Here is a 22,638-nt window from a genome sequence, read left to right on the forward strand (position 1 = left end):
CAAACCTACCTAGACTCAACACATAGACCTGTAATGTAGGTAAAGTCCCTCATTACAGAATACCTACTGATGCACTGTATTGTAGACTATTAGGGAGGTAAGTGAAACATAAAAGATTACATTTTGTGTACATTTTGCAAGGTCCCATCCAGGGCTCACTTGAAAAAGAGATAATCACTCGCAGTGTGACGTTCGCTGGTTAAATAAAATATATACTTCGCCTCATTTTCCTTTCTATATGCATTGAGGTTTCGTTTTAAAGCAAAGATATGGAGCTTTATACTTTCAACGTCAGAGAAAAGATGCCATGAATGTACACCATATATGCAAACGTATGTGGACACTCCTTCAAATGAGTGGATTCGGCTATTTCAGCCACACCTGTTGCTGACAGGTGTATAAAATCGAGCACACAGCCATGCAATCTTCATAGACAAACACTGGCAGTAGAATGACCTTATTGAAGAGCTCAGTGACTTTCAACTTGGCACAGTTATAGGATGTCACCTTCCCAGTTCCTCAAGTTTCTGCCCTGCTAGAGCTGCCCCGGTCAACTGTAAGTGCTGTTTTTGTGAAGTGGAAACGTCTAGGAGCAACAACGGCTCAGCCGCGAAATGACATCTCACAGAACGGGAGCGCCGAGTGCTGAAGCGCATAAAAATCGTCTGTCCTCGGTTGCAACACTCACTACCGAGTTCCAAACTGTCTCTGGAAGCAACGTCAGCACAATAACTGTTTGTCGGGAGCTTCATGAAATGGGTTTCCATGGCCGAGCAGCTGCACACAAGCCTAAGATCACCATGAGCAATGCTAAGCGTCGACTGGAGTGGTATAAAGCTCGTCGCCATTGGACTCTGGAGCAGTGGAAACGCGTTCTCTGGAGTGATGAATCACGCTTCACCATCTGGCAGTCCAACGGACGAATCTGTGTTTGGTGGATGCCAGGAGAACGCTACCTGCCCCAATGCATAGTGCCAACCAGAGCATATGAGCGGAGTGGAGCGGTGAGAATCTCAGCTCCTCACTCACGGAGCTGTTCACCCCTCCGCTCCCCCCGCTCAAAGCCACATCAGGCCAGTCCGCTCATTATCGCTCAGCGCTCAACGCAGTTTGCATCGCGCTCCACTCAAATCGTCCCCCGCTCACTCCAAAAAAGGAACAAAATCTGCATGTATTTCACTTTTAGCTTAAACCACAGCCTTACTTTATCTCCCCGAATTTGTTGCATACAGACTCATCTCGGATTATCCATTCTGTCTTGAAACGGGGATCTAACACTGACGCTAAAATGAGATGTTAATCAGTATAGTATATTCCATAGCGAATTGACACGTTGTTTGCCAATGTTTCTGCAAAAGCAGCGATGCCCATTGGAAGTGCAGCGTGAGTGTCATCGGTGAGCAGGGATTTGATTTCTGTGACAGCAGGGAGGATCATCCCCAGGTTCCCCAGCTCCTTCTGCATTTTGTCTGTGAGATCTGCTAGTGGTGTCAGCACACTGACAAGGTGCGTCAGCTGCCGTACTTGATTCAGGGTGATGTTAGCAACATTAGACTTGAGTTTGTTTTGCCATAACGGGTCTTTTTGGAACAACCGGCTGAATGACTGAATCATCCGCAGCTGGCTGCTCCATCGAATGGCGCAGGCATTTGTGGGGCGGACACCTAATTGGTCGGTTTCCTCTGTGCTCTTGCGTACACTTTTCACCAGGTGCCCGACTTTCACTAACAGCCTATTAATGTTGTCGTACTTGTTAAAGGCGTTTTTGATCGCCAGCTGAAGCATGTGAATGGGGCATCTCAGATGTAAATTTGACAAAGTAAAGTACTGATTTATCATAGTTTCTTGGGGGGGTGTAGCCCGGTTGAGCTGCGCTGGCGAAGTGTTGCATCCCTTCGCGTTCTCCTTTACTCAGCGGTTCATAGTCCATGAAAATCATTTCAAAAAATGCTACATCCAGCTCTCTTTTTCTCTCCCTTGTTATGGTTGGGCCTTTGCGTGCAGTGAATAAACTTTTGAATTCCTCAACCCTTTTCTCTTGTTGCTGCTGCTGCTCCTCTCGCTCTATAAAATACAAATTCATGGACGACACAAATTAAATTAAACAGATGGATTCTGGGTCAGGCTTGAGCATGCTTCAGACTCGTGGTGTGAGCGAGCGAAATTGGAGCGGGACATAGGGCGACGCTCCGTCCTTTTAAAAATGCCGCTCTGCGCTCTGTTCAAAATCCGTCCGCTCACGCTCCAAGCTCGCTCCCGCTCCACTCCGCTCATATGCTCTGGTGCCAACTATAAAGTTTGGTGGAGAAGGAATACTTTTCTGGGGCTGTTTTTCATGGTTCGGGCTAGGCCCCTTAGATCCAGTGAAGGGAAATCTTAACGCTACAGCATACAATGACATTCTAGACGATTCTGTGCTTCCAACTTTGTGGCAACAGTTTGGGGAAGGCCCTTTCCTGTTTCAGCATGACAATGCCCCCGTTCACAAAGCGAGGTCCATACAGAAATGGTTTGTAGAGATCGGTGTGGAAGAACTTGACTGGCCTGCACAGAGCCCTGACCTCAACCCCATCGAACTCCTTTGGGATGAATTGGAACGCCGACTGCGAGCCAGGCCTAATCGCCCAACATCAGTGCCCGTCCTCACTAACGCTCGTGGCTGAATGGAAGCAAGTCCCCCGCAGCAATGTTCCAACATCTAGTGGAAAGCCTTCCCAGAAGAATGGAGGCTGTTATAGCAGCAAAGGGGGGACCAACTCCATATTAATGCCCATGGTTTTGGAATGAGATGTTCGATGAGCAGGTGTCCACATATTCTTGGTCATGTGGTGTATCTTTCCCTCTCTCGATCTGCTCATTCTCATCTCACAGTGAAACTGGATTTGAGGTTTGGTTGATTTAAAGCAAAGAGATACAACAGATTGCAACGTTAGAGCACAATGCAATACTGACCCAAGCTGACAAAGCCTAATATGACCCGACCCAGTGAGAGTCCCTGTGCCCTAGGTTTGCAGGGTAACACACACACACACACACACACACACACACACACACACACACACACACACACACACGTGCGCGCACAGCAGCCTTAAGAAGGCACTCAATGCCACATTTGTTTGCCCCAAACATAAGTTTCCTGCATGTGGAAAATTGTGTCTAGTAAGAAAATCTAATATAAAATCAATGCCACCATTTAATAAATAAAAAAAGGATGTTGTTTTGGATACATCTTGATGGTCCGAGAAGCAGTTTGTAGATACAAAGTCAGTTTCTGTGCAGGCACAAAAAAAGTTAAAGGGCTTACAACTATAGATAAAGAAGTCTCATTAGTACAAGTACTAGTCAATCACTATCATTATCAAATTGTCATTTAACAACCATTACCATCCCTCAACCCACTGACTCATAAACCTGCACATCTGTGTCAATAATTCCGTCATTTGGTTCTAAAGACCGAAGCAAGTGGAATGACCACACATGAGTTAAAGTTTCCTACCGGCACTTGGATGGCTCCACTAGCCTGCAAAGCCACTCTCGCTAACTGGATTCAGATGGCTGTGTTTGTCTAAGGTCCAGAGCTAACCAGAGCTAACGTCAGTATGGACGTGTGGGGAACTTAATGACAGTAGAACAGCAGCTATAGGAGCAGTCATTGGAACCATGGAGTGGCCCAACAGGACTGTGTGGGCCAAGCCCCGGATACACCGGTGTCCTTGGAAACCTCCCCCTCCGGGGAAACGCCCTTCATAGGGTAATTAGTTCCACCCCGAAATCATTGGATTAGATAGGGTCGCTCTTTCATTGGGGATGTAGGCCTGCACATTGCTCCTTATCCCGGTCTGGAACAAAAGCCTGCACACCCAGTGGACCAGGGTTAGGACCAACCAATGGAATAGTCCCAAATGTGCAAACCCTGCACATCTGGCACTCCAGGCAGGCTCAATCGAATGCTAAACCTACTTGAAAAGAGAACTAATGCTGTTTGATCTCCAGCTCTGAATCATACTATGAGAAATCCCACTGAGTAACATGCAAACACATTTGGGGATTTTGCACCGTTCTCAACTTGCATAGAACAATAAAGGCCGCGTGCCTCAGACACCAAGAGGAGTCATCTGACTGGGGATCTGAAACTGTGACCTTCTAGCCTCCACTTTCCGGTCCTATTCCCAAAGCACTGGACTTGGGTTACCCATCCATCTTTTAAGGCCTTTGAGTCGCGGTCAACAATGGCTCCTGTGCCCTGTCTGAATGTTGAGTACTGAATGTTGTACTGGCACACGTTCAGGGTCTCTGGGCTCATTGTGTTGAGTCCCAGTGACGTTGATAACGGTAAAGGGAGGCCCAGTGACGTTAATAACGGTAAAGGGAGGCCCAGTGACGTTGATAATGGTAAAGGGAGGCCCAGTGACGTTGATAACGGTAAAGGGAGGCCCAGTGACGTTGATAACGGTAGAGGGAGGCCCAGTGACGTTGATAACGGTAGTGGGAGGCCCAGTGACGTTACTAGTGGTAAAGGGAGGCCCAGTGACGTTGATAACGGTAGAGGGAGGCCCAGTGATGTTGACAATGGTAGTGGGAGGCCCAGTGACGTTACTAGTGGTAAAGGGAGGCCCAGTGACGTTAATAACGGTAAAGGGAGGCCCAGTGACGTTAATAACGGTAAAGGGAGGCCCAGTGACGTTGATAACGGTAAAGGGAGGCCCAGTGACGTTAATAGTGGTAAAGGGAGGCCCCAGTGACGTTGATAACGGTAGAGGGAGGCCCAGTGATGTTGACAATGGTAGTGGGAGGCCCAGTGACGTTACTAGTGGTAAAGGGAGGCCCAGTGACGTTAATAACGGTAAAGGGAGGCCCAGTGACGTTAATAACGGTAAAGGGAGGCCCAGTGACGTTGATAACGGTAAAGGGAGGCCCAGTGACGTTAATAGTGGTAAAGGGAGGCCCCAGTGACGTTGATAACGGTAGAGGGAGGCCCAGTGATGTTGACAATGGTAGTGGGAGGCCCAGTGACGTTACTAGTGGTAAAGGGAGGCCCAGTGACGTTAATAACGGTAAAGGGAGGCCCAGTGACGTTAATAACGGTAAAGGGAGGCCCAGTGACGTTGATAACGGTAGTGGGAGCCCCAGTGATGTTGACAATGGTAAAGGGAGGCCCAGTGACGTTAATAACATACACAAAAAAATAACATACACAAAAAAATGTATGCACGCATGACTGTAAGTCGCTTTGGATAAAAGCGTCTGCTAAATGGCATATTTATTTTTTATTTTTTTTATAACGGTAGAGGGAGGCCCAGTGACGTTGATAACGGTAGAGGGAGGCCCAGTGATGTTGATAACGGTAGAGGGAGGCCCAGTGACGTTGATAACGGTAGTGGGAGGCCCAGTGACGTTAATAGTGGTAAAGGGAGGCCCCAGTGACGTTGATAACGGTAGAGGGAGGCCCAGTGACGTTGATAATGGTAGAGGGAGGCCACAGTGACGTTGATAACGGTAGTGGGAGGCCCAGTGACGTTAATAGTGGTAAAGGGAGGCCCCAGTGACGTTGATAACGGTAGAGGGAGGCCCAGTGACGTTGATAATGGTAGAGGGAGGTCCAGTGACGTTGATAACGGTAAAGGGAGACCCAGTGATGTTGACAATGGTAAAGGGAGGCCCAGTGACGTTGATAACGGTAAAGGGAGGCCCAGTGACGTTGATAACGGTAGTGGGAGGCCCAGTGACGTTGATAACGGTAGTGGGAGGCCCAGTGACGTTGATAACGGTAGTGGGAGGCCCAGTGACGTTGATAACGGTAGTGGGAGGCCCAGTGACGTTAATAGTGGTAAAGGGAGGCCCCAGTGACGTTGATAATGGTAGAGGGAGGCCCAGTGACGTTAATAACGGTAAAGGGAGGCCCAGTGACGTTGATAATGGTAGAGGGAGGCCCAGTGACGTTAATAACGGTAAAGGGAGGCCCAGTGACGTTGATAACGGTAAAGGGAGGCCCAGTGACGTTAATAGTGGTAAAGGGAGGCCCCAGTGACGTTGATAACGGTAGAGGGAGGCCCAGTGATGTTGACAATGGTAGTGGGAGGCCCAGTGATGTTACTAGTGGTAAAGGGAGGCCCAGTGACGTTAATAACGGTAAAGGGAGGCCCAGTGACGTTAATAACGGTAAAGGGAGGCCCAGTGACGTTAATAACGGTAAAGGGAGGCCCAGTGACGTTGATAACGGTAGAGGGAGGCCCAGTGACGTTGATAACGGTAAAGGGAGGCCCAGTGACGTTAATAGTGGTAAAGGGAGGCCCCAGTGACGTTGATAACGGTAAAGAGAGGCCCAGTGACGTTAATAGTGGTAAAGGGAGGCCCCAGTGACGTTGATAACGGTAGAGGGAGGCCCAGTGATGTTGACAATGGTAGTGGGAGGCCCAGTGACGTTACTAGTGGTAAAGGGAGGCCCAGTGACGTTAATAACGGTAAAGGGAGGCCCAGTGACGTTAATAACGGTAAAGGGAGGCCCAGTGACGTTGATAACGGTAGTGGGAGCCCCAGTGATGTTGACAATGGTAAAGGGAGGCCCAGTGACGTTAATAACATACACAAAAAAATAACATACACAAAAAAATGTATGCACGCATGACTGTAAGTCGCTTTGGATAAAAGCGTCTGCTAAATGGCATATTTTTTATTTTATTTTTTTATAACGGTAGAGGGAGGCCCAGTGACGTTGATAACGGTAGAGGGAGGCCCAGTGATGTTGATAACGGTAGAGGGAGGCCCAGTGACATTGATAACGGTAAAGGGAGGCCCAGTGACGTTAATAGTGGTAAAGGGAGGCCCCAGTGACGTTGATAACGGTAGAGGGAGGCCCAGTGACGTTGATAACGGTAGAGGGAGGCCCAGTGACGTTGATAATGGTAGAGGGAGGCCCAGTGACGTTGATAACGGTAGTGGGAGGCCCAGTGACGTTAATAGTGGTAAAGGGAGGCCCCAGTGACGTTGATAACGGTAGAGGGAGGCCCAGTGACGTTGATAATGGTAGAGGGAGGCCCAGTGACGTTGATAACGGTAAAGGGAGGCCCAGTGATGTTGACAATGGTAAAGGGAGGCCCAGTGACGTTGATAACGGTAAAGGGAGGCCCAGTGACGTTAATAACGGTAAAGGGAGGCCCAGTGACGTTAATAACGGTAGAGGGAGGCCCAGTGACGTTGATAATGGTAGAGGGAGGCCCAGTGACGTTAATAGTGGTAAAGGGAGGCCCAGTGACGTTGATAACGGTAGAGGGAGGCCCAGTGACGTTGATAACGGTAGTGGGAGGCCCAGTGACGTTGATACCGGTAGTGGGAGGCCCAGTGACGTTGATAACGGTAGTGGGAGGCCCAGTGACGTTGATAACGGTAGTGGGAGGCCCAGTGACGTTAATAGTGGTAAAGGGAGGCCCCAGTGACGTTGATAATGGTAGAGGGAGGCCCAGTGACGTTGATAACGGTAAAGGGAGGCCCAGTGATGTTGATAATGGTAAAGGGAGGCCCAGTGACGTTGATAATGGTAAAGAGAGTCTGTAGGGGCTCCTGACCATTGTAGTCTGGTGGCCTGGCCGGGAGAAGAGGAGGGAGAGGGAGGGAGAAGGGGAGGGAGAAGGAGAAGGAGAAGAGGAGGGAGAAGGAGAAGAGGCGGGAGAAGGAGAAGGAGAAGAGGAGGGAGAAGGAGAAGAGGAGGCAGAGGGAGGAAGAAGCAGAAGGAGAAGACGAGGGAGAAGAGGAGGGAGAGGGAGAAGAGGAGGGAGAAGGAGAAGAGGAGGGAGAGGGAGGGAGGAAGAAGGAGAAGGAGAAGAGGAGGGAGAAGAGGAGGGAGAAGAGGAGGGATAGGGAGAAGAGAAGGGAGAGGGAGAAGAGGAGGGAGAAGGAGAAGGAGAAGAGGAGGGAGAAGGAGAAGAGGAGGGAGAGGGAGGGAGGAAGAAGGAGAAGGAGAAGGAGAAGAGGAGGGAGAGGGAGAAGAGGAGGGAGAGGGAGAAGGAGAAGAGGAGGGAGAAGGAGAAGGAGAAGGAGAAGAGGAGGGAGAAGAGTAGGGAGAGGGAGGAAGAAGAAGAGGAGGGAGAAGAGGAGGGAGAGGGAGAAGAGGAGGGAGAAGAGGAGGGAGAGGGAAAAGAGGAGGGAGAGGGAGGAAGAAGGAGAAGAGGAGGGAGAGGGAGGAAGAAGGAGAAGGAGAAGAGAAGGGAGAGGGAGGAAGAAGGGGAAGGAGAAGAGGAGGGAGAGGGAGGAAGAAGGAGAAGGAGAAGAGAAGGGAGAGGGAGGAAGAAGGGGAAGGAGAAGAGGAGGAAGAGGGAGAAGAGGAGGGAGAGGCAGAAGGAGGAGGGAGAGGGAGAAGGGGAGGCTGTGTAGTGGTCAGGAAAAGAGAGACAGGAAACCTAGTCATGGTCACCTCTCTTCACGGTTAGGGTAGGCCCCCCCACCTTCTGACTGCAGCTCCACTGTAATGCCACTGTTTGTAGGCCTCACAACCTGAATCCTTAGCGTACATTTTTGGTCGCCGTACGGTCTCCTCTCTGTTGGAGTTTGCAGTTCTACACTATACTAGAGTAGGCTAATTGGAAACAGTTTTGGAGGCGAGTTTCACGTCTTACAATGTAAAGTGTGGAGAACTTTGAAAATCATTATTCTATTACCATATGGCTTACCAACACGGCAATCAACTGTAACAGCTAGCCTTAACAGCTAGCCTAGCACGCTACTGCCAAACCAGACTGAACTCTCCTATGCTGACTTAAATAAATAAATAAATAATTGGTAATTTAGCAGACGCTCTTATCCAGAGCGACTTACAGGAGCAATTAGGGTTAAGTGCCTTGCTCAAGGGCACATCGACAGATTTTTCACCTAGTCGGCTCAGGGATTAGAACCAGCGACCTTTCGGTTACTGGCACAACGCTCTTAACCACTAAGCTACCTGCCGCCCATCGACTTCATGATAGTTCAATCTAAAACTAGTTATAAAACCAGAGTTATACCAAGAAAGGTCAGGTTTTGGTCATGAATTCTGACAAAGGTTTTAGCCGTTGAATAATTTTTGGCTAAAATGAGCTATCCCAGACGCAAAGACGTCATCAGACAAAAAGACCTATGGCCTAGTGACGTCAACATTATAGAAATAGACACAGAATGTCACGCACAATGGGGACTCTATTATTTTATGCAGTGTTGCATGTATAATGTGTGAATGACAGTCTTACGGAGAAAAGACAAATGGACATATTGGTATTCAGATAGGCGTCTAATTCAGCAAGAACAGTAGTCTATGGTCCTCTATGCAAACTCTCCACTGTTTGCGCATTTTACAGCAGATCCATGAAACGGCAGTAGCCGTTGACACACACAACCGCAGGATGCTACTCACTTTGCAAGTACGTCAATGTTAATCAAAGCAGTCTTCATATTGGACACTTTGCGCAGTCAAGACTAACAAAGACCTTTTGTGCTGTCACCAAGCAGAAGTAACATTAGTCCAATATTATTTCAACCAAGTCACATCTAGTTTCTGTGTCCTGACGAGTTACTAACCACATCACACAATATAATCTCAGCCATAGACTCAACGCACTTCAATGGTTTGTTTCAAGTTGTGTTGTGGTAAGTTTGTGTTGTTGTAGTAGTAAGTTTGTGGTTGCAATATGGTCATGTTGAGTAGCAATGATGTTGTGGTCAACACAACTACAACTCAACGTGTTATGTTGGGGTGCGTATGGTTTTGTTGTGGTTTCATTACGGTCGTGTTGTGGTTGCCTTATGGTCATGTTGTGTAGTGGTTGCATAATGGTTGTGTTGTGGTTGCATTACGGTCATGTTGTGTTCTGGATGCATTAAGATCATGTTGTGTTGTGGTTTCGTTAGAGTTATTTTGTGTTGGATTTGTGTTGTGGTTTCATTAAGAGTTATTTTGTGTTGGATTTGTGTTGTGGTTTCATTAAGAGTTATTTTGTGTTGGATTTGTGTTGCGTTATGGTCATATAAACAATAGTCCAGCTCAGTCTTACCTTGTTGGAGGCCATGTCGCTGACGGACCGGTAGGTCTGGATGGTTTCCAGCTGGTCCAGACACCAGTCCAGCTCCTCCATGGTCTCCATGGCCAGCTTCTGGTACGACTCGTCTGTCAACAGACACACAGCAGACACAAATTCAGGACCTAGCGGCTCCATGTCCGACACGGAGCATGGTGGGGGTCCCAGAGCAGGGAGGCCATGCCGTATGGGGGTCCCGGGTGGGGAGGCGTGAAGAGGCGAGCATTGCTCCTTCATCATACGTGGTGGTCCGGTTAACTCAAAGGCACTCTCAGTCAAGGAGAGCGGCTAAGAGTCGCAGTAGTGTTTCTGTCTCTCTCTGGGGCAATGTGTCCTCTCTCTCTCTCCCTCTCGCTCTCTCTCTCTCGCTACTCTGCTCCCCTTGTGGCGTTGATGTGTCACTAACCCCCCCTGCCTGAGGGGTGTTTGGGGGGAGGGGGGTGGAGCACTGCCAGCACACTCACCCACCCTCCTCGCACGAGACGCTTCACCGCACCACAAACATCACAACTGCTGCTACCAGACTCGTATTATCCTGCTCAGGTTATACACTCCCCCCCCCCCCTTCCCCAATACACATGTAAATATTGGACTATAAATGGTGCCTTCCTGTATTATACTTCCGCTAAAATGTTTATTCTATTCTACTGATCCATTTACTTTATGTTGGTATTCTTATCTTGTATAATTTCTTATTGTTGTTGCATTGTCCAGAAGGAACCTGCATGTAAGCATTTCGTTGGACGATGTATACCATGTGTATCCCGTACATACGACTAATAAAACTAGAAACATAGAGCACCAGGGCTCCAGTGTAGCATATACTGTATGTCTAATGGGGTTGGCTTGAGGAGGGCCCAGATCCTTAATACTCACACACGTGTTAACTGTTGCACATGCTGTATGTCTAGGAAACTTGTCATAAACTGGGAAAACGACACTGTTGCTCTTGGATAGAAGGGGAGAGTCATAGAAAGAGATAGAGGGGAGAAAGAGGGAGACATACGGATGTAGCATCTTAATTTGACCAGTATTGTCGCAGAAATATAATCCTGCAGCAGCAGGATTTGAACATTTAGTCCATAATGGTGCTTGATCAGTGGTTAGGCTATTAGCTGGACAAAATCAGACTACATGAAAAGTGCAATACTGTTAATATAACCAGGTTTTAGTGCGGTTTTCCAAGAATTTATGTAAATCACGAAGCTCATCTGCATTTCCTGCAAATTCTAAGCAACAAAAAGAGTGATCAAATTAAGATCCTACATCTGTAAGAACAGATAAAGGGGGAAATAGCGGTTACCATAGAAATTAGGATACAGAAATAGAGAAAGAGCGAAAGAGAGATTGATGATGGATAGATAGAAAGAAAGATTGGTGTTTTTTGAGGGGGAACTCAGATTTCACTGACATTTTCAACTTCTCCCTGACAGAGTCTGTAATACCTACATGTTTCAAGCAGACCACCATAGTCCCTGTGCCCATGAATGCCAAGGTAACCTGCCTAAATGACTACCGACTCGTAGCACTCACATCTGTAGCTATGAAGTATTTTGAAAGGCTGGTCATGGCTCACATCAACATCAACATTTACATTTTACATTTTAGTCATTTAGCAGACGCTCTTATCCAGAGCAACTTACAGTTAGTGAGTGCATACATTTTTCATACTGGCCCCCCGTGGGAAACGGACCCACAAACCTGGCGTTGCAAGCGCCATGCTCTACCAACTGAGCTACAGGAGGCCCTGGACCCACTCCAATTCGCATACCGCCCCAACAGATCCACAGATGACGCAATCTCTATTGCACTCCACACTGCCCTTTCTCACCTAGACAAAAATAACACCTACGTGAGAATGCTGTTCATTGACTACAGCTCAGCGTTCAACACCATAGTGCCCTAAAAGCTCATCACTAAGCTAAGGACCCTGGGACTAAATACCTCCCTCTGCAACTGGATCCTGGACTTCCTGACGGGCAGTCCCCAGGTGGTAAGGGTAGGTAACAACACATCTGCCACGCTGATCCTCAACACGGGGGCCCCTCAGGGATCCGTGCTTAGTCCCCTCCTGTACTCCCTGTTCACCCACGGCTGCATGGCCAAGCACGACTCCAACACCATCATTAAGTTTGCCGACGACACAACAGTGGTAGGCCTGATCACCGACAACGATGAGACAGCCTATAGGGAGGAGGTCAGAGAGCTGGCAGTGTGGTGCCAGGACAACAATCTCTCCCTCAATGTGAGCAAGATATATATTATATTATATATTATTATACAAAGGAGATGATCGTGGACTACAGGAAAAGGAGGGCAGAGCAAACCCCCATTCACATCGACAGGGCTGTAGTGGAGCGGGTCGAGAGCTTCAAGTTCCTTGGTGTCCACATCACCTACAAAACTATCCTGACCTACTTGTTGTGTGTATGTACTGACATGTACAGTTGAAGTCGGAAGTTTACATACACCTTAGCCAAATACATTTAAACTCAGTTTTTCACAATTCCTGACATTTAATCCTAGTAAAAATTCCCTGTCTTAGGTCAGTTAGGATCACCACTTTATTTTAAGAATGTGAAATGTCAGAATAATAGTAGAGAGAATGATTTATTTAAGCTTTTATTTATTTCATCACATTCCCAGTGGGTCAGAAGTTTACATGCACTCAATTAGTATTTGGTAGCATTGCCTTTAAATTGTTTAACTTGGGTCAAAAGTTTCGAGTAGCCTTCCACAAGCTTCCCACAATAAGTTGGGTGAATTTTGGCCCATTCCTCCTGACAGAGCTGGTGTAACTGAGTCAGGTTTGTAGGCCTCCTTGCTCGCACACGCTTTTTCAGTTCTGCCCACACATTTTCTATAGGATTGAGGTCAGGGCTTTGTGATGGCCACTCCAATACCTTGACTTTGTTGTCCTTAAGCCATTTTGCCACAACTTTGGAAGTATGCTTGGGGTCATTGTCCATTTGGAAGACCCATTTGCGACGAAGCTTTAACTTCCTGACTGATGTCTTGAGATGTTGTTTCAATATATCCACATCATTTTCCTTCCTCATGATGCCATCTATTTTGTGAAGTGCACCAGTCCCTTCTGCAGCAAAGCACCCCCACAGCATGATGCTGCCACCCCCGTGCTTCACGGTTGGGATGGTGTTCATCGGCTTGCAAGCATCCCCCTTTTTGTTTCATCAGACCAGAGGACATTTCTCCAAAAACTATGATCTTTGCATGTGCAGTTGCAAACCGTAGTCTGGCTTTTTTATGGCAGTTTTGGAGCAGTGGCTTCTTCCCATGGTGTTTATCCTTGCGTATTATTGTTTGTACAGATGAACGTGGTACCTTCAGGCCTTTGGAAATTGCTCCCAAGGATGAACCAGACTATAATCTGCGTGTAAACAATTGTTGGAAAAATTACTTGTGTCATGCACAAAGTAGATGTCCTAACCGACTTGCCAAAACTATAGTTTGTTAACAAGAAATGTGTGGAGTGGTTGAAAAAAACGAGTTTTAATGACTCCAACCTAAGTGTATGTAAACTTCCGACTTCATCTGTAGATACTTTTGTACCTGTTTCCTTCAGCATCTTCACAAGGTCCTTTGCTATCGTTCTGGGATTGATTTGCAGTTTTCGCACCAAAGTACGTTCATCTCTAGGAGACAGAACGCGTCTCCTTCCTGAGCGGTATGACAGCTGCGTGGTCCCATGGTGTTTATACACTGCTCAAAAAAAATTAAGGGAACACTTAAACAACACATCCTAGATCTGAAATAATGAAATAATCTTATTAAATACTTTTTTCTTTACATAGTTGAATGTGCTGACAACAAAATCACACAAAAATTATCAATGGAAATCAAATGTATCAACCCATGGAGGTCTGGATTTGGAGTCACCCTGAAAATTAAAGTGGAAAACCACACTACAGGCTGATCCAACTTTGATGTAATGTCCTTAAAACAAGTCAAAATGAGGCTCAGTAGTGTGTGTGGCCTCCACGTGCCTGTATGACCTCCCTACAACGCCTGGGCATGCTCCTGATGAGGTGGCGGATGGTCTCCTGAGGGATCTCCTCCCAGACCTGGACTAAAGCATCCGCCAACTCCTGGACAGTCTGTAGTGCAACGTGGCGTTGGTGGATGGAGCGAGACATGATGTCCCAGATGTGCTCAATTGGATTCAGGTCTGGGGAACGGGCGGGCCAGTCCATAGCATCAATGCCTTCCTCTTGCAGGAACTGCTGACACACTCCAGCCACATGAGGTCTAGCATTGTCTTGCATTAGGAGGAACCCAGGGCCAACCGCACCAGCATATGGTCTCACAAGGGGTCTGAGGAGCTCATCTCGGTACCTAACGGCAGTCAGGCTACCTCTGGTGAGCACATGGAGGGCTGTGCGGCCCCCCAAAGAAATGCCACCCCACACCATGACTGACCCACCGCCAAACCGGTCATGCTGGAGGATGTTGCAGGCAGCAGAACATTCTCCACGGCGTCTCCAGACTCTGTCACGTCTGTCACATGTGCTCAGTGTGAACCTGCTTTCATCTGTGAAGAGCACAGGGCGCCAGTGGCGAATTTGCCAATCTTGGTGTTCTCTGGCAAATGTCAAACGTCCTGCACGGTGTTGGGCTGTAAGCACAACCCCCACCTGTGGACGTCGGGCCCTCATACCACCCTCATGGAGTCTGTTTCTGACCGATTGAGCAGACACATGCACATTTGTGGCCTGCTGGAGGTCATTTTGCAGGGTTCTGACAGTGCTCCTCCTGCTCCTCCTTGCACAAAGGCGGAGGTAGCGGTCCTGCTGCTGGGTTGTTGCCCTCCTACGGCCTCCTCCACGTCTCCTGATGTACTGGCCTGTCTCCTGGTAGCGCCTCCATGCTCTGGACACTACGCTGACAGACACAGCAAACCTTCTTGCCACAGCTCGCATTGATGTGCCATCCTGGATGAGCTGCAATACCTGAGCCACTTGTGTGGGTTGTAGACTCCGTCCCATGCTACCACTAGAGTGAAAGCACCGCCAGCATTCAAAAGTGACCAAAACATCAGCCAGGAAGCATAGGAACTGAGAAGTGGTCTGTGGTCACCACCTGCAGAACCACTTCTTTATTGGGGGGTGTCTTGCTAATTGCCTATAATTTACACCTGTTGTCTATTCCATTTGCACAACAGCATGTGAAATTTATTGTCAATCAGTGTTGCTTCCTAAGTGGACAGTTTGATTTCACAGAAGTGTGATTGACTTGGAGTTACATTGTGTTGTTTAAGTGTTCCCTTTATTTTTTTGAGCAGTGTACTTGTGTACTATTGTTTGTACAGATGAACGTGGTACCTTCAGGCATTTGGAAATTGCTCCCAAGGATGAACCAGACTTGTGGAGGTCTACAATTTCTTTTCTGAGGTCTTGGCTGATTTCTTTTGATTTTCCCATGATGTCAAGCAAAGAGGCACTGAGTTTGAAGGTAGGCCTTGAAATACATCCACAGGTACACCTCCAATTGACTCAATTGATGTCAATTAGCCTATCAGAAGCTTCTAAAGCCATGACATAATTTTCTGGAATTTTCCAAGCTGTTTAAAGGCACAGTCAACTTAGTGTATGTAAACTTCTGACCCACTGGACTTGTGATATAGTGAATTATAAGTGAAATAATCTGTCTGTAAACAATTGTTGGAAAAATTACTTGTGTCATGCACAAAGTAGATGTCCTAACTGACTTGCCAAAACTATAGTTTGTTGACAAGAAATTTGTGGAGTGGTTGAAAAATGAGTTTTAATGACTCCAACCTAAGTGTATGTAAACTTCCGACTTCAACTGTATGTGTAACTGATATATGCACACACACACCACATGTTAATGTTTTTAAATGTATGTAAATTGTAAAGTCATTTGTCTTTAATGACTTCTTCGTTATATGTAGGACCCCAATAAGACTAGCTATCTACATTGGCGTCGGCTAATGGGGATCCTAATCAATCAAAATCATCGTCCAAACACACCAAGACAGTCGTGAAGAGGGCACGACAATGCCTATTCACTCTCAGGAGACTGAAAAGATTTGGCATAGGTCCTTAGATCCTCAAAAAGTTCTACAGCTGCACCATCAAGATAATCCTGACTGGTTGCATCACTGCCTGGTATGGCAACTGCTCGGCCTCCGACCGTAAGGCGCTACAGAGGGTAGTGCGTACGGCCCAGTACATCACTGGGGCCAAGCTCCCTGCCATCCAGGACCTCTATACCAGGTGGTGTCAGAGGAAGACCCTACAAATTATCAAAGACTCCAGCCACTGTTCTCTCTGCTACCGGTACCCCCTGTATACAGCCTTGTTATTGTTATTTTATTGTGTTACTTTTTTTAAACTTGAGTTTATTTAGCTAAAATGTTCTTACTCTGCATTGTTGGTTAAGGGCTCGTAAGCATTTCTTGGTAAGGTCTACACCTGTTGTATTCGGCGCATGTGACAAATACAATTTGATTTGATGGCCACTCTTTTTGACAATACACCAGTTTAAAGTATAGGTGACACGATGTGCTTTTATCTGAGTTATTGACACAAATCGTTGTAACACACACTGGTTTGTCCCGTTGTGCGAAGGCAGAGTAGTCTTTTTGGTGCATACTAAAAGCCAGGGAATGGGGACTCTGTTCTGCAACATTCTCAGCAACAAATGAGTACGCACCGAAAAGTCTACTCTGCCTTTGAACGTTTTCTGTGGGAATCCCATTTTTTACATTTGACATTTTAGTCATTTAGCAGACGCTCTTATCCAGAGCGACTTACAGTTAGTGAGTGCATACACTTTGAAGGCTTCACATATGGAACCGATTGGACCCATGTGCTTCGCACAACGGAACAAACCAGTGTGTGTTACAACGACTTGCATCAATAACTCGGATAAGAGATCAAAGCGCTTTGACATCACAGTGACGGCACCGTCATGTCACCTATAAACTGGTGTAATGTTAAAAAGAGAGGCCATGAAATAAGAGTTCCCCCTCAAAAAAACAGAAGGTGAGTAACCGCAGAGGCACTTATGTTCACTCTACCTCTTTCATGGAGACTGGACTATACCCATGTATAACAGGGGTGGTTAGGTGAACTATGCTTGCGTGATGAGAATAATTGTCTAAGACCTGAAGACTTGTGTTAGCTCCTCAAGCGAATGTCAGGCTTTAGCTCAGAGGAGTTAGAGTCTTGTGGCATGCAGGAGACCCGGGTTTGAATCCTGGTTGGTCACACACAGGTGTCGTAGCGGCGGATCAGAGTGAAATGTGCCACATCAAAAGGTGATGCGCAACCTTGACTAAGATCTGAAGACTTTTGTTAGCTCCCCAAGCTAAGCAAGAAACGTGCCACAGCTTCATCAAAGGGGATCCTTCATAAGGGGGTGTGTTGCTGAAACCCAGCAGGCACCACAAAGCAGCTGTCTGGCCCGAGTGGTCGGGGGGGCGAGACGTGCCAAGAAGGTGCAACCACATCCTGCCTTTTCCCTCCATGGAGGATGTATAAAGAGATATTAGAGGGTTTCATAGTGCAGTCGGTCCACCAACATCAAAGACCACTGACTGAATCATCTAAACTGCCTGTTATGTGATTCCCTTCATAGGAGAAATAAGTGGCGGTTGGTTGGTTCATTCTGTTCACATACAGGAGTTATTAGGGAGGTGTACATGACAACGTCACCTGACCACGACAAACTCTGGTAGGTGAATTACTTAGGGCCCAGAATATTTCAGAGTCAAGTCATGTGGTCAGAAAAAGCTTGTGGCCCTATATAAAAAAACATAATTTACAGGAAAGGTATGTTGGGATGAAACCAGAACAGGAAAGGTATGTTGGGATGAAAGCAGAACTGAGCAGTTGGCCAAAGACTTGCAAAATGTGCGGCACAATCTAGTGTTGTGAGTCATCGTGACAAAATATGCATTGAGGTTTTGACACATACAATGTTTCACTTCTTGTAGTAAGGAGTTGTAGTGTTTGAACTCAACCGAGAACAGAAAGGACCCTAGTACCTACTTGATTATAAATGCACCGCTATATGGGTCAGGAGACGTTTCACAATGTCAACAGTCAACGGTGGCGGGCATGACGCATTACTGGGTTCTGAAACTTAACTCAGAGACAGATCGCGACATACTTTTCCAGATGACAGGCCTTTTTTTCAGACAGACTGAGGTCTTCTTTTATTCGCAGCCAGACACAGTCGGTCTTAATGCTTCGGCCATATGCTGGGAGCCTGGGAGGACAACAGGCCTCAGTGTAGACTCAGCCCGCTGTCCTCTCTCTTGCTCTCCTCTCTCTCAGTCCTCTCTCCTCTCCATCTCTCTCTCTCCCTCGTTCCCTCTCTCCGGCCCACAAACCAGCCTCTGTCAGAGACCCATCAGTAACACCCACTAAATCAAATCTAACTTTATTTATAGAGCACATTTCTTACACGGGATTCATTTCTAATAAATCAAATAATAAAAGGTGAGAAAGATAAAATACGTCTCCTAAATTAGACATATTAAAACAGCAGAACAATATCAAATTCAGTGCCTTGCAAAAGTATTCATCCCCCTTGGTGTTTTTCCTATTTTGTTGCATTACAACCTGTAATTTAAATAGATTTTTATTTGGATTTCATGTAATGAACATACACAAAATAGTCAAAATTGGTGAAGTGAAATGAAAAAAAATAACTTGCTATGAAGCCCCTAAATAAGATCTGGTGCAACCAATTACCTTCAGAAGTCACATAATTAGTTAAATAAAGTCCACCTGTGTGCAATCTAAGTGTCACATGATCTGTCACATGATCTGAGTATATATACACACACCTGTCCTGAAAGGCCCGAGAGTCTGCAACACCACCAAGCAAGCGGCACCATGAAGCTCTCCAAACAGGTCAGGGACAAACTTTGAACATCCCACGGAGCACCATTAAATCCATTATTAAAAAATTTAACGAATATGGCACCACAACAAACCTGCCAAGAGAGGGCCGCCCACCAAAACTCACGGACCAGGCAAGGAGGGCATTAATCAGAGGCAACAAAGAGACCAAAGATAACCCTGAAGGAGCTGCAAAGCTCCACAGCGGAGATTGGAGTATCTGTCCATAGGACCACTTTAAGCCGTACACTCCACAGAGCTGGGCTTTACGGAAGAGTGGCCAGAAAAAAGCCATTGCTTAAAGAATAAAATAAGCAAACACGTTTGGTGTTTGCCAAAAGGCATGTGGGAGACTCCCCGAATATATGGAAGAAGGTACTCTGGTCAGATGAGACTAAAATTGAGCTTTTTGGCCATCAAGGAAAACGCTATGTCTGGCGCACACCCAACACCTCTCATCACCCCGAGAACACCATCCCCACAGTGAAGCATGGTGGAGGCAGCATCATGCTGTGGGGATGTTTTTCATCGGCAGGGACTGGGAAACTGGTCAGAATTGAAGGAATGATGGATGGCGTTAAATACAGGGAAATTCTTGAGGGAAACCTGTTTCAGTCTTCCAGACATTTGAGACTGGGACGGAGGTTCACCTTCCAGCAGGACAATGACCCTAAGCATACTGCTAAAGCAACACTCGAGTGGTTTAAGGGGAAACATTTAAATGTATTGGAATGGCCTAGTCAAAGCCCAGACCTCAATCCAATTGAGAATCTGTGGTATGACTTAAAGATTGCTGTACACCAGCGGAACCCATCCAACTTGAAGGAGCTGGAGAAGATTTGCCTTGAAGAATGGTCAGAAATCCCAGTGGCTAGATGTGCCAAGCTTATAGAGACATACCCCAAGAGACTTGCAGCTGTAATTGCTGCAAAAGGTGGCTCTACAAAGTATTGACTTTGGGGGGGGGCGGGGGGGGGGGGGTGAATAGTTATGCACGCTCAAGTTTTCTTGTCTTATTTCTTGTTTGTTTCACAATAAAAAATATTTTGCATCTTCAAAGTGGTAGGCATGTTGTGTAAATCAAATGATACAAACCCCCCAAAAATCTATTTTAATTCCAGGTTGTAAGGAACAAAATAGGAAAAATGCCAAGGGAGGTGAATACTTTCGCAAGCCACTGTAACAGTGGACCTGAGAGACTCATTAAAATAAATAAAACTAGGGCAGGCCTGGGCATCCGCCCCCACAGCCCACCTCCGTCCACCAGCCACCTCACACTGCCCCTTTCTCTCCCCTTAAACCCCCCTCTCCACCCCTACCTTCACGCCTCAATGAAGACATGACATAGCTGGTCAAACCTATACATTAGACCAAACTGAGCGAAGGAAGCCAACTGGAGGGCTGGCCATGGCAAAGTGACCTTATAAATCACTTCTATGTCATTCTATGGGCCATGCTATGGACCAGTTCATTTACAGGCAAGTGCAGTAGCCATGCCCCAAAACTCAGTAAATGTGCTATAACAAGGGGCCGGGAGTTTTTCCTGTTCAGGTTTTTCCTGTGATCAGGAAAGAACTCTGAGCCCTGAGTGACTATATCGAGTAAACACGTTTTTGACTTCTGAGAAAGAAGTTGTAGAGCTTATAGTAAAAGCTAATAAATATTAACCGGAGTACCTTGGAGATTTAAAACTATTGCCTTTGTATAGGGTGGCTGGATACCAATGTAAAAAAAACGTAGCAATCAATTATCAAGTGGCCTTTGATGTTATACACTACCAGTCAAAGTTTTAGAACACCTACTCATTCAAGGGTTTTTCTTTATTTTTACATTGTAGAATAATAGTGAAGACATCAAAAATATGAAATAACACATATGGAATCATGTAGTAACCAAAAAAGTGTTAAACAAATCAAAATATATTTTCTATTTGAGATTCTTCAAATAGCCACCCTTTGCCTTGATGACAGCTTTGCACACTCTTGGCATTCTCTCAATCAGCTTCATGAGGTAGTCACCTGGAATGCATTGCAATTTACAGGTGAGCCTTCTTAAAATATATAATTTGTGGAATTTCTTTCCTTCTTAATTCTTTTGAGCCAATCAGTTGTGTTGTGACAAGGTAATGCGTCATGCCTGCCACCGTTGACTGTTGACATTGTGAAACGTCTCCTGACCCACTCTACAAGGTGGGTGTCAGAAACGTTCCACAGGGATGTTGGCCCTTGCTGACGCAATGGCTTCATGCAGTTGCTGCAGATTGGACAGGGTACATTCATGCTGTGAACAGGCCGTTCCATCTCAACCCAAAAGATGCTCTATTGGGTTGAGGTCTGAGGACTGCGCAGGCCATTCAAGTAAACTGAACTCGCTGTCATGTTCCAGGCAATGTTTTTCCACTCCTCAGTTGTCCAGTGTTGATGATCGTGTGCCCACTGGAGCCGCTTCTTCTTGTTTTTAGCTGATCTGAGTGGAACCCAGTGTGGTCGTCTGCTGCAATAGCCCATCCATGACAAGGATCGACGAGTTGTGCGTTCCGAGATGCCGTTCTGCACACCCCTGTGGTACTGCGCATTATTTGTGTGTTTGTGGCCCTCCTGTTAGCTTACATGATTATTGCCATTCTCCTTCGACCTCTCTCATCAACAAGCTGATTTCGCCCACAGGATTGCCGCTGATTGGATGTTTTTTGTGTGTCGCACCATTCTCAGTAAACCGTAGATACTGTCGTGCGTGAAAAGCCCAGGAGGCCGGACGTTTCTGAGATACTGGATCCGGTGCGCCTGGCACCGACAATCATACCACGCTCAAAGTCGCTTAGGTCACTCGTTTTGCCCATTCTAACGTTCAATCGAACAGTAACTGAATACCTTGATGCCCGTCTGCCTGTTTTATATAGCAAGCCACGGCCACGTGACTCACTGTCTGTAAGAGACATCCAATTGGTTCACTCCTACAGACAGTGAGTCACGCGGCCGTGGCTTGCTATATACAGTAAAACAGGCAGACCGTCACAGGCATTCAGTTACTGTTTGATTGAATGTTAGAATGGGCTGCAACGGCCGGCCTCCTGGGCTTTTCAAGCACGACAGTGTCTAGGGTTTCGGATCTACGGGGGTCATGTTCAATAGGCACAAAGTTGACGAAAACACTCAGAAACAGAGTGAAACAAGGAGGTAGTCTCTGAAACGTTGTTCCCTAATGAACACAACCCAGGCTATGGAGGTAGGTTTGACTTAGTCTGGCTGGAAGAAAGCAAACGGTTCTGAAGTATCTGCACGCACACGTCTCACCCCTCCCACCTCACAGCAGAGGGAGTCACAAACAGTCACACAAACTTCCCTTTGGTTGTTTGTGTTAGTCTGTCCTCCACAAGTGTCCTGATGGCCAGGGGAAGGAAGCGAGCGATAGACAACAGCGAATCACCCAAGTGTCAAGCCTCCTGCCCGGAGAGAGAGAAGAGAAATAGTCAGAAAGAGAGAGAGAGAGAGAAGGACACAGAGCGAGAGAGAGAGAGAGAGAGAGAGAGAGAGAGAGAGGACACAGAGCGAGAGAGAGAGAGAGAGAGAGAGAGAGAGAAGAGAGAGAGAGAGAGCGAGAGAGAGAGAGAGAGAGAGAGGCCTCCACCTTCAACCTGTTTGTCTGATTCTTCTAATAGAGACGTGAGGGGAGATCGGATGAGCCAATGACGACCTGTCCTGATC

The 22,638-nt window shown here is 46.8% G+C and overlaps 1 protein-coding gene across 1 annotated transcript in view; it reads right to left on the bottom strand.

The window, feature by feature from the left end:
- The window catches only part of LOC311147066 (3',5'-cyclic-AMP phosphodiesterase 4B-like), a 108,794-nt gene that overhangs the window by 29,857 nt on the left and 56,299 nt on the right, over window positions 1–22,638 (bottom strand). The window contains exon 8 of the mRNA XM_084183684.1: window positions 10,020–10,132. Coding sequence (XP_084039810.1) covers window positions 10,020–10,132 — 113 coding nt within the window. The remainder of the gene's footprint in view (window positions 1–10,019; window positions 10,133–22,638) is intronic.

This window comes from Coregonus lavaretus (genome assembly GCF_964263955.1).
Source record: "Coregonus lavaretus genome assembly, chromosome: 19".
Lineage (NCBI taxonomy): Eukaryota > Metazoa > Chordata > Actinopteri > Salmoniformes > Salmonidae > Coregonus > Coregonus lavaretus.